Raw genomic sequence first — 12,866 nt, 5'->3', positions numbered from 1 at the left:
TGATTTCTGTATTAAGTGTGGTTATTTGAGGAAGGCTAAGTGGTTTTGTCCGCCTCCCTGCCCCCTTTTTGAGATCCATATCAAAGCCTTAGGCATACTTGAAGTTGTTGGAAGATTCAGCTCTCATGTTTTGCTACCTTAATGTAGGAAATAGATTCTTGCCTCATGCTTCAAGATTTTTTTTTGTTTTGTTAAGGGTTAATTAGGGCATAAAGCTACTGCCTGAATGGTTTTTGGGAGAGCTCTTGTTCATGTTGAAATTTTCACCTTTTTAAACTGAAGAATTAAAGTCCAGCATGTTATTATTCTTGTAGTTCAAAGTGCTGTTTTCTGTTTCAGAGGCATTCAAATGCATCACAGTCACTCTGTGAAATTATTCGTCTAAGCAGAGACCAGATGCTACAAGTACAGAACAGTTCAGAACCAGATCCACTGCTTGCAAGTTTAGAGAAGTAAGTTGGTTTGAATTTTTTATTTTATTCTCACTTCATAAGAAACTAGTTTTTAACTTTTGACCTTGGAAACCTTCAGAAATGGCAAGCTCTTTTGAGTTAATTTTCTTGACTATCCATCTTTTGTTTGTGTAATGAAAAATAACTTGGCAAGTAAGCAGAGGACAGTTGGAGAATTTTCTAGTGGGGAGTGTAGAAGAGAAGTTGTCTCATTAAATTATTTCTTTTGCTGCCCAATTGAACGGTATCTTATGTGTGGAGGTCAGCTTGATACTGTGCAGACTAAATATGGGAAACTTGAGCTTTGTTCTGTTGCTTGTTTTAAGTTAATCTAACTGTATGTTTCTACCAGAAAAAATTCTCCTGTATTTTATTTTCCCTTTTTTTATGTGGCCAAATGGGAGTTACTTCTGCTGACAGCTGTATCCTGAAGTGGTTTCATCTGTTACCAATGCTTTTCTTTTCAGACAAGAAATCATAGAGCAGCTTCTCTCTAATATTTTTCATAAAGAAAAAAATGAATCTGCAATTGTCAGTGCAATCCAAATACTACTGACCTTACTTGAGACAAGACGACAGACGTAAGTGTTGTTATTTCACTTGGTTTATGCCTGCAGTAGCAAATGCCTTCCTTGTGCTTGTAACCAAACCACTTCTGTGACCTGTTGTAGCTGAAGGAGTAAAAATGCAAATCAGGTGATTGTGATTGGCATTACTACACTTTCACCAAATGACTGGTCTTTCTGCAGCTTTTTCTAGTGTGAGTACCAGTAGACTGATCAGATTAAATACATTTCATCACTTGGTTTCTGGATACAGGGAACAGAGTAAGTAAGTATAGTGCAGTGACTGAATATTGACTTTGCAAAAGTTACTTGTAGCAACTTAATTTGGAGAAACTGCTGAACAGATCTCTCTGGTACATTCAGCTTATGTTGTTTCCAATAGACAAATGAAGCTCTTTATCTGCTTCAATAAAACAAAATTTAATTTTTAATATCAAAACAGTTTTGGGGATTTCAAGCAGAATAAACCTAGCGATACCAGGGCTAGTGTTTGGAAAAATCTCTTGTTCAACCATTATGTGACACTTAATTTTTATGTGTGTGTAACCCTAGGTTTTTACATTTTTTACCTCTTTGTTATTTTCACATCCTTTCAGAACTGTTACATACTTCAGAGATGTTTTACAACTAGTTTTGGTACTCATTATCAAATTGTGCTTATGTGTGTTTTAGATTTGAAGGTCATATAGAGATCTGTCCTCCAGGCATGAGCAATTCCACATATTCTGTCAACAAAAGTGTTTTAGAAGCCATAAAAGCACGACTTTCATCCTTCCATGAGCTCCTACTTGAGCCTCCAAAAGTAAGTGAAATCTTGTATTAACAAATTAATTGAAGCAAAACTTAACCATGTGTCTGTTTTAGGCAGATTAGAATAAACAAAACCCAGTCTGACAACTTTCAGGCAAGCACCCAGGCTACTTCCTAGCCTGTTGTGAGCTTTGGCTCAGGCCAACAGTAATAATGAACAGCAATGCTTTGTGCTTTTCCAGCACAAACTTGGTTTAATTATCAAAGTAACCTTGGAGCAATTACTTCTTCCTAAAAGCAACAAAAAAGATTTGCTCTATATTTTGTGCTTGGTCTGGTTAGGAAATATGGACTATAGATGCTGCAGTTGTTTGGAACTTTGGAATGGTCCACATTAGGCTCATGCAATTCTCTTGACTTTTCCAGGACCCAAGTAGATTAGATCCATGACATATCTCTGCACCCTAGGCATGTTAAATTCCTTGGGCTTTTTAACTGATTTAAGCAACTTACCTCTGTCATGCTCTTGGCAAAGATAAAAAAAATGTATAAATAGGGGGTTTACCTGTGATCCATTTGTATTTTCTACGCACATTTTCACTAGCAGAATTTCAGTTGGAGCAATGCACCCTGAACTGGGTGCTGCAGATTTTAACAGAGAAATGAATGTGAAATTGTTTTTAAATATATGAAGTTAGGGTTGCTGAGGCATTATAATGTATTTATACTGTCCACCTAGCTGTACTGTGTACATTGTAGTAATATAGAATATAGCTGGACTGAATGAGAATTATTTCTGAGGAACTATCTTGTAATTCCTGTCAAGGTTGAATACACTTCATCTACTTTGAGAGCCTGTCTGTAATTAGAAATAATTTTTTTACCAAGTTATAGCTTTCATGTGACTGGTTTTGGTGTTTCCTGTCTGTGGAATTAAAATAAGCTACAGTATTTGGAATTAAAAATAGCAGGTTTTTGCAGGATGAAAGTGAGACAGTTGCTTAAGGACTAAATGTATCTATTTTTAAGCATTACTCATCTTTTGTATGTAGAAATGATAAGCTGAATTTTTAAAAGGTATTTTAAGGGATTTATGTATTAAACTTTTTTTTTTTTAGAAAAGTGTCATGAAGACGACCTGGGGTGTACTGGATCCACCTGTAGGAAACACACGTTTAAATGTGATTAGATTAATATCTAGCCTTTTACAGACAAATACAAGCAGTGTGAATCAGGAGCTTATAGAACTTAACAGCATAGGAGTCATACTGGTAAGAACCTTATGCTGTCTTCATTTTTATGGATTGCTGTTAAGATCTTGTCTGCCTTTTCTGACTCTGTAGATAATTTTCCAGTCTAACTTATTTTCCAGCCTAACTTTTCAGCACCTTTGTGTTGTGATGTCTATTGCTTGGTTTAAGAACTTCTAATACTGGATTTTACTGTTAATCTGTCTGAGGGAAGTGTTTCCTTCTGACCACTTGAATGGTTCTTACTTGCTGCACCTTCATAAATACATGAAGTGGTTTTCTTAATAAGCTTATTTTCAACTGGGTGTTCTTGAGTTTTCAGCCATGTTCAAGGCTTCATTGCTATTTTCATTTTTTCCCTAAGTTGTTCCCTCAAAGCCCCTTTTTCTCACTTAATATATGGCCTACAAAATGGTATCTCAGCAGTGTCCCATAAAGGAACAGTTCTGCTTGGTAGCTTTTACTCCTTCAGACTTCAAAGCAAGGTGGTGTACAACAAACTCAGTTACCTAACTCATTGCTCTTTGCTGATGTGAACATGTGCTTCGAGTATTTCCTACCTCATACTTCCACTATAGCAGATGTATTCTTTGTGTTTCAGTTCACCCAAGAAATCCAAATGTTGGTTGATTAAAAAATAACTTAAATAATGTAGAACTTAAGCTAGTTACTGAATACGAACATGTAAACTTCTAAGTTGGCAGTTGCAAGCCTAAAGTGTGAATACCTTCTCTTCTCTGATTTTAGTCCAAAACCCCTTTTTCCTGTGAGCGATTATTACAGTGTGATTCAAATGTTTTCATCTCAAATTTTCTTCACAATTGGGTTTGCAGACAGGTACTAACTTTTATACAAATAGCTGACTTCACTGTAGCTGCAGTTTTTCCTAGATCCATTGTCTAAGGGAGCATACACGCAATGAATGCTTGCATGTTCTTGTAAATAGATTATTTTGTGAACTGTATTCAGTGAGGTTTGAACACACTTTCCTGTTGCAGGTTTTACAGAAGGAAAAAAGTCATTGTAGCCATGGAAACCTCAGTGCTTCATGCTGTTTGCTGAAACAGCACGTTTCACTGGGCAGACTTGACTTAAGAAAAGTTATAGGTGAATGTCATTAGGACTGAAGAGAGATTGAAGACCTTTAGCTGTACTTTGAATGAGACTAAAATTGTTCAGTACTGTTCCAATCACTGCACATATTTCCAGAACTTACTACATTTTACCAGTGACACCAGTCATTTGAATTTTGCAGTGAGTAGCCTAAAATAGCTAGGCTTGACAAAAATCTTACTTGTGTTTAAGAGAAAAAAATGTGGAGAAGCAGGAACTTGACTAAATGGATGCTGTTTATTGCATTTCAACCTTAGTATTTGTCTTGTACTTTGCTAATAATCTTAAACTCTTTCTAGATTATCTGAGGTGGTGGATGATGGGTTTGAAAGAGGTAGATACAATTTCATAAGGAATCTCACTGAAGTGAGGAGCACATTTATAAAAGGGTATTATAGATACTAGGAAGTTAAGTGAACTCAAAAAGGGACTTCTAAGGTCCTAAATAGCACTTCTGGGCTGCAGTTGGCAGAAGGAATGTAAGTAGGGAGCATTATTTCTTCCTGTCTTCATAGTCTGAAAGTGCATTACTTGTGACCCTTGCAATAAATCCAGTTAGTTGCATTCTTGTTCTGGTCCAGTGTAGTATTCCTTGCATTCAGAAAATGGCAAGCACAAAAGTTACTGGTTTTGTGGGTCACAAACTTTTTCTTGTACAATAATACATAGTGTAAAACTTAAAAGATTTCTTCCAGTGTAGACATTCAAGTGATTAGGTGGGTGAGACTGTTGACTAATGAAAAGGTTTTGGTTTGTGTAAACCTTGGTGAATTTGTTTTTCAGGACATGTTTTTTAAGTATACGTGGAATAACTTTTTGCATACTCAAGTAGAAATCTGTATTGCATTGATTCTTGCAAGTCCTCTTGAAAACACGGAAAATGGCACAATTACAGATCAGGATTCCAGTGGGGACAATCTCTTACTGAAGCATGTAAGTTGTGTTTTGCAAGTCTCCTGAATTTTCCTGTTTTCATGCAGTTAATTTTACATAAAATGCACCCCTTTCTACTTAATGTATAGAATGAAAAAAAGTCTTTCTGGTTTTACTTAAAATGTTAGTTCAGGGTGTTAAACCTGAAACTGCTCATAGAGAAGATTTTTTTGTTGTTGTTGCTCCAAGGTGAGCATGGTGAAGAGCTGGAAGTATTTATTTTCCCTGAAGTTCTTCCCATTTTTAAGGCTTAAAATCACTATTTCAGTAGCTTTATGCTACTACCACAATTCAGCACATAGAAAGAGGAGTAGAATTAATACAGGGTTTAGCTTTTAGATTTCAGGCTGAGATCTGACTGCTGGAGTTTCGACCCTTTAATGAAAAGTATATGTCCTGAACGTGAAATTAAAAGTCTTGCAGACTGCAGTATCAACTGTAAAGTGCATAAATAGTGTTACATTTTACTGCTACTGAGCATATTTTGCTTTTTTGACAGCTCTTCCTTAAGTGCCAATTAATAGAAAGAATACTTGAAGCATGGGAGATGAATGAGAAGAAACAGTGAGTAATTAGTTCCCTGATTTCCTGCAATTGTCTAAATAAGACTTGAGTTGTGAAATTAACTTATAACCAATTCAGAAGTGATCTATCCAGTTCTAAAATCACTTGTATGTTAATATTTGAGTTAAAGCTTTCTCTTTTACTTTTTGGTAGCATTCTAATTCTTTTTCCTGTGGCCATTTGGGAGCACAAGAGTTGTCATGCTTGCCATGTATAAGATATTACTATGATCTTTCAAGTTTGCCCGTGTTCAAGTAAAAAAAATAAACATGCTGTAAGTTTTGAGGGGACAGGAGATACTTTCCCCCAGTAAGCAGTTGGGAGTTACTTGTGAACACATCAAAGCATATCACATACTGGGGAGCATCAGTCTCCTAAATAGTAAAAGTGAATTGCTCAGCAATAGAATACCTTCTAAAATTATGTATTTGAAAGGATGTAAGCTTCAAGTAACTAATATAGTATATTAGAAACTGTTTTTGTAGCAGGAAAAAAATCCTCAGTTGTCACCTGAGGTGGTAAAATGTTCTCATGAAGGCCAAATAATTTTAGCTGTGGAGGTACTGAACAGTAGATGTTAGTTCTGACCTGTCAAAATACTGAATTGACTAGCCAGGGTAGTGCTGCTGGTTTGATGGAGTGTTGAGACTGTACCACTCACAAAAACAGTAATATCTGAAGTGAATCAGAGAGTAAAAATATGGCTAATGTAACTGACCTGGAAATAAGGATGGTGAAGAGGGGGATAATAGAAAAGGGAATGTGCTAAATTTAACTGTAAAAAACATGCTCTCCTGAATGTCTTCCATTTTATATCAGTTCTCCTGAGATTATAGAGAATTACCAACTTCACTGGCAATTAGATTCTCGTAGGAGAGAAATATGAAAAGTTTTCTCTGTAATTCCAACCTAAAACTTAAGTTTTACTTGGATGGCTGTTCTTGATCCAGTGCTTACCACATGAATGATTTAATTAAATATTTAGTCTCATGTTTGGGAATACTAATGAAGAAAATAGTGTTTCAAACCTTAGGTAGTGCTTTTATCTGGAAACAAGCTTATAATTAATTCATCCTTTATCCAGTTTTGTAGAGGTGTGGCTCCAGCTGTAAAAGATAAAGCTTTAAGGGTACTTTTAGCTTAGCTGTTTCAGGAAATGGGTATTTTTTTAGTCGCTTTGTATTCTGTCACTTAATGTTATTTCAAGCAGCTCTAGCAGCTTAAGGGTGACTGCCTTCTGCTGGTAAAAATCTGACATAGTAAAAGTGGTTTGGTTTGCTGGGCGTAATAAGCATTTGCTAACAAAAGATACAGTTGTATTCCAGACTTTCTGGCTAGGCAATGTCAAGTTAGTCTAGTTTGTCAAATAGAAGTGCTCTGTGTAATATCCTGTATTAGAAACTATAACCTTTGCTGTTATCGTGTGCTGCTTATTCTGAATGTGCTTGTTACCTAAGCAAGCTGTAAACACTGTGGTAGTTTATTTGTGATATCTTGCATAGACATAATTTCAGTTACCTCATATGTTAGATGATGATAGTGGAAAATAAAATCATGTGATCTGTGTTTGCATAACATAAGGTATTTCATGAGCTGCTGTCACTTTACAGAGATTTCAGTCATGGGACATTTGTCTAGCTGGGTGAGAGGGTCTTTCTTGGTTCTTGTTTAAAACACAAAACCGTAAATTGATGCAGCAAAAGTTTGATTGGCTTGCAGCCAAATGCTAGAGAATCAGTTCAAGCTGGATCTCTCATGATTGCTATTTGGTCAGATATAGAATGGTTCCAACTGGCAGTAGGTGTTCAGAGCACTACTCTAACATCTGGTAATTCCTGTTTGTGCAGACCAGTACTGTGTGAAATATTTAAATGGCTTTGTAATTTTCGCTTTGGTAAGCATGCAAATGTTGTTCCTAAATTGCAGGAAAGCAATGACCCTAACTTAAATGGGTATGCTAAGAAGCCCTGAAATACTAAAGTATACTTAAGAATGCTTTTTCCCTTTTGATCATAGGCTGAAAGCTTGGAGGGAATATTTGGTGGTTTGGGGTTTTGCAAAATACTCTCAGCAAAAGGAATTTCCTAAAAACTCTGAATCAGTTGCTAATTCTGTCATTATTTTGTTAATGCATTTTGATTATTTTGTGTGCATTTTGCTTTCTACACATACACACAAAAGCAGTACAAACACTTGTATGTGCTTCTTGGTACTTCATGTGCTTGTTAACTCTCCTAAACTGGCTCAGTGAAGTCAAACCAGTTGATCCCTTAAATTCTTAAATATTTTTGTGAACCTGTGGTTTTAGGATGCAAGTCTAACTTAAGAACCCCAGTTTATTGTCTTGTGTACCATCTTGACTCTGGCAGTGTTCTACAACAGCACACGGTATCGGAGTTGCTCTGAGTGCAGCAGATGAACTCTTGGTCTCTTGCAGGGCTGAAGGAGGAAGAAGGCATGGCTACATGGGTCACCTGACAAGGATAGCAAACTGCATTGTGCACAGCACAGATAAGGGGCCAAACAGCACACTAGTCCAGCAGCTCATCAAAGGTATTCATTCATCCTGACTTTATCTTCAGGACTTTCATTATTAAATGCTGAGGATATTAAGCAAACTTAAATTAAAAGGCAGCTGTTGGATTAAATAAGAAAAGAACTGGCTTGCTTCTGAAGTATTGTATTTAAAGCAGTCATCCTTAAACAAATGCTTAAGTATTTTCATTTCAAACAGTTAAAGCTCCCTGAAATAGATACAAAGAGGTACAGACCTGCTTAATTTGGACTTGTTTGCTAGATGGAGTTATATTTATGGATTTAGGAGGATATATATGTTCTTACCAGTATTTTTGGTTTAGCAGAAAAAAATAAGTGATTAAGTGATGCCTCAATGTTGATAGTTTCTGATTGGTTTTGTGTTTTGTTTCCTGTGCTAGAACTTCCAGAGGAGGTGAGAGAGCGATGGGAAACATTCTGCACAAGCTCTTTAGGAGAAACCAACAAGAGGAATACAGTGGATCTGGTAAGTAGTGATGGGTAAGGTATGAAAATGACTGCTGCTTTACTTGGACAGTTTAAGTTTGTCATCAGCACTGTCAGTCTTCCAAAATCTAGTGTACTTTTAAGGAGTCCCTCTAGTTGCTGAGTTATGGAACTGATAATTCTTTAGTTTTCTTTTCAACTAAAGCCATATAATTAATATTTGTGCAGGCATCATGCAGATGATCAGCTTGTAGTAGCTAACTGGCTCATTACCTAGTGTAGCTAATCTCAGGCAATCTGCAAGGATGAGGATTTCTTTGCCTCTTCAAGGTCATGTCCTTGAAAACTCCAGTCTGCTTGAGAGTACAAACGAAAAGTGCAGGAGCTGGCGTTGATTGCTTTCTCTATAGGATGTAAATGACCCAGTACAAGTTTAACAGAAGACTTCTACTTGCATTCTACTGCCTGTGTGACTGACCTTGCTTAAGTAACTTGGCTTACTGTTCTGCACCTGCCACATTTCTTCTGCATGCAGTTGTAGCGATTACACTTTTGGAAAAACACTTAACTCAAGTAGGAGAGGTTTGTGTAATTATGTTAAAAATAGTCTAAGAGCAATCACTTGGAGACTTTAATAAGCAGAGGCAGTTTCCAATGTCAACAGATGAATTAGTGAATTTTTTTTTACCTGACTTCTCCGGGAATGTGTGCTTTGCGTGTGGCTTCATTAACTTCTGGTAGTCTTCTGTTACTTGGACTATAATTAATTATTGAGTTCGCTATTTCAACATAAATATTAACTGGAGCAAGGTGTTAACAGGTGTCAATAGAAGCAATAGGAAATTCATCTGAAACTGTGCAACTTGTGAACAGGACTAAAAGATGTACATAAGGCATTTTTTCTTGAGCCTGTGAAGGCAGAGAGGTATGTAGGGCTTGCAGATGAATGTTGTCTTTGCTCTTGGTAGAAACTATGTTTTGGTCAAGACCAAAAGAATGATCATGTAAAGAGGAAGAATTTTGGGCTTATGAGAAATGGCACTAATTGGCTCTTTAGATACATAATTTTGTGCTTGGAGATACTTGGAGGTACAGTAAAACTTAATTGAAAACTTACCTCCAAACTCTGCAGTTTTCAGTAGAATAGAAAGACAAATCATTAAAACAACTTCTTTTATTTGAAACAAATAAGTGCATTATCTACTATGCCAATGACCCAATTTATTTGTCTAGGTTACTACCTGCCACATTCATTCTTCCAGTGATGATGAAATAGACTTTAAAGAAACTGGGTTCTCACAGGATTCTTCTTTGCAGCAGGTGAGTTGAATTCTTTTAACAGCTTAGGTTGGTCTTTCTTTAAAAGTAAATTAAGTAATTTTTTAAAAAGCAGTGAAACTTTTCTCTCACAAGCAAATATAAATCCAGAAAGTTTAAATTAAAACCTAGACATGTGTGTATGCGCACGACTGTGTCTTACCAGACTCATAAGCGTCTCTTTGAATTCTTTCGCTGGCAGTGAAAGAGTGGCAGCCTTGTGGCACAAGATTGCCAATAGATCACTTAGATGGAATCAGATGCTTTAGATGCATTATTTGTCGGGGTTACTAACCAAAATCTTTCAGATCACACTAACAGCTGTGTAGTAACTACCTAATCTAATATTGGCTCTGGTATTTTATGCATTTTCTATAGTTTTTATAATAAGTAATTGCTTGTCTAAGTTTGAATTGTGGGTGGTGGCTCAATCTTAAAGAATCTGATGCATTTTTATCTGATTAAATGCTTTTGTACCTATAAGGTGCAACTGTACGAAAACTTGATAAGTTGGGTGCTATCTTTAGCAGCTTTAGTGAGAAAGTAAGATCTTCTAATGTCTCTGTGCTTTTCATGCATCCCCTTAGTGACCTGCTGTGCCTAGGCAATCCCAGCAGTTCCAGGTAGTTAATCTGGAGAAATGCAGATGGTCCAGTGCTGCTTCTTTCAAGTTTGTCTTGCTGTATACCTCCTCCTTTTATATATATTTTCTTTTTCCTTCAATTTTCATAATGCCTTAATCTAAACTTGGGGTTTTTTGATCGTTCTTTTGTTTTCTTTCCATTTTCACTTTGTTCAACTTTACCACCATACTGTGTCCCCTCAGCTACCTGGGCAAGAAACCAAGAGTTGAAATGACAGCTTTACTTCCTAGAATATCTTGGCGTTGACTGACTTTACATATGGAAATAACGTTATTAAAAGTCCCTAGAGGATGTGTAGTAATTTATAATTTAATGATAGTCCTGGGAAATAAGAGACAAAAGCTATTGTTAGGGACAGATGATGCCCACATGTACCTTAGTGTATATACTGATCTGCTGGCAGTTGACACTCATCTTTATTTAAAAAACCAGCACAGTTGTGTCAGTGACACTGCACTGAGATGTAAAATGTTCAATGGTTTCATTCTTCTAATATTTAATAGATGCTGCTGGTGTGTGTGCCTGAGACTGATTTTGCTAGTGATACCTGCATAATAAATATGCAACTATGCTTTAGTATCTATATGTAGTTTACTTTTCTGGTTCTTACTATTTATAACTTCATGTTATTTTGAGCAAAGACAGCTTTTTCTTTTATATAGTGTTGTTTCTCTGTTTCTTTGGGGTGCATTTGGAAAGGTGCTGGTTAATGTTAACAGATTTAACTTTACTGAAAGCTGTTAGATTGGCTTTCAAATCAGTAAATGTGAGTAGGGTTGTTATTGATGCTACCTTTCAAAATTCAGAGGTTAAGACAAATCCTTTTCCTGTCCTTATATGTTTAGTTTAGATAGACTTTTATTTCTTTGAAGCAAAATGGGCAAATAGATTTTAGAGTATTAGTAGAATCATTATATCACTGTCGTTGGTCCTGGGGTTGCCAGGCCTTTTCTGATTATCAGATGCAACAAATGACGTCCAATTTTATTGACCAGTTTGGCTTCAACGATGAGAAGTTTGCTGATCAAGATGACATTGGCAAGTGAGTATAACATACACTGAATTTGGCTATAGTCTTGTGAGTTTTCTTTCTGTGTGTTTGGCTGTGGTTTTGCTGGTGATAAGTACAAGCATTTACTGATGTGAAGCAGTTGCCAATCAGTCCTGTCTTTTTGTGCCGTCTGTGTGCATTGATAGATAAGCCTCCCTGAACAGAGGGAAACAGCAGCTTCTCTTCTTTTTCTAATCTTCAGGTTGTGCCAATGTTGAGAACACTGTGCTTGTGAACAAAAAACTGAATTATAATTCTGCTTTTTAACAGTGTTTTTAACAGACAGCTATGACTCTCTGTTGACCTAACATTGTTTGGGTCACTTTCACTTTCTGTCTGACTCAAAGTGGGTTTTTTCCCCTATGATGACCAGATGAATAGCTCTACTTGTGAGTTCTCCTGGAAAGGATGACAGTAACAGCATGTCTCGGAGTGTATTTTTCTGTAGGGGAGAGTAAGGAAGGACATTGTGAATCTACATTTGTTTATAAGGTCGAGGCAATTAAGACTCATTTCTGCAAATAGTGTTAGTGAAAGATGAGGAAATGAGAACAGTCTTGGTCAGGTTAAAAAACCCCAAACTAAACAAATACCAGCACACAACAGAAAACACCCCTCAGAAAAGCTGGTATCTTTCTTTTTAAGTAAATGGATGCATTAAAGAGAAAAAGGGAGAATAAGGGTTCTTGCAGATGGTAGAGTTTATCATTGTTTTTTATAAGATTTTATGGCTTGGGATGCCAGAACATGCAGGTAGGAATAAAAAGCATTACTTCAAGATGCTTTTTAGAAGGGTGTTTTTATAATAATCTCAGTGCTCTGCTATATGTTTAGTAAGTGATGTCTGACTGAAGCTTGTGTCTTCCATCCAAGAAGCATTGCTGCTTTTTTACACCACAGAACCTGCTGGGATTAGAGATTAAGATATGATAGATGAAGTAACACAGGATGCTCCTTAACTTTGTTAGAAGCAGGTGGATTTTGGGAAGGATAGGAATTGGAATTCCTTTAAGTTCGTGCCTTTGGAAGTCTGTTGTCTTGGTAGAAAGGAGATGACTACTTACATAAAGAGGTCTCAGGACTTGTGACAGGTACACTGATGATGTACTCAGGAGTTGAATTAAGTGTAGGTGAAGTTACTTTGAAGTTATGCCTTCTGTGCAAGAATCAGTCACACTCTAAGTTACCTGCATAGCATCATGCAGTAATACAGTCACATTCACAACTTAGGTTCCTTTAGACCA

The 12,866-nt window shown here is 36.5% G+C and overlaps 1 protein-coding gene across 8 annotated transcripts in view; it reads left to right on the top strand.

Moving 5' to 3' along the window:
* The window catches only part of PPP6R3 (protein phosphatase 6 regulatory subunit 3), a 38,482-nt gene that overhangs the window by 11,365 nt on the left and 14,251 nt on the right, over positions 1–12,866 (top strand). For 4 of the 8 annotated variants that reach the window (XM_031055828.1, XM_005419494.3, XM_005419496.3 and 1 more), the window contains exons 6-15: positions 340–452; positions 920–1,033; positions 1,691–1,820; positions 2,887–3,039; positions 4,915–5,064; positions 5,564–5,628; positions 8,066–8,181; positions 8,565–8,650; positions 9,844–9,930; positions 11,516–11,613. In XM_031055828.1, the coding sequence (XP_030911688.1) occupies positions 340–452; positions 920–1,033; positions 1,691–1,820; positions 2,887–3,039; positions 4,915–5,064; positions 5,564–5,628; positions 8,066–8,181; positions 8,565–8,650; positions 9,844–9,930; positions 11,516–11,613 (1,112 nt within the window). The remainder of the gene's footprint in view (positions 1–339; positions 453–919; positions 1,034–1,690; positions 1,821–2,886; positions 3,040–4,914; positions 5,065–5,563; positions 5,629–8,065; positions 8,182–8,564; positions 8,651–9,843; positions 9,931–11,515; positions 11,614–12,866) is intronic. The other 4 variants (XM_031055829.1, XM_031055830.1, XM_031055831.1 and 1 more) reach the window with 2 other exon arrangements.

The sequence above is a fragment of the Geospiza fortis genome, unplaced genomic scaffold (genome assembly GCF_000277835.1).
Source record: "Geospiza fortis unplaced genomic scaffold, GeoFor_1.0 scaffold66, whole genome shotgun sequence".
Classification (NCBI taxonomy): Eukaryota; Metazoa; Chordata; class Aves; order Passeriformes; family Thraupidae; genus Geospiza; species Geospiza fortis.
This window is presented reverse-complemented; position numbering and strand designations above follow the sequence as displayed.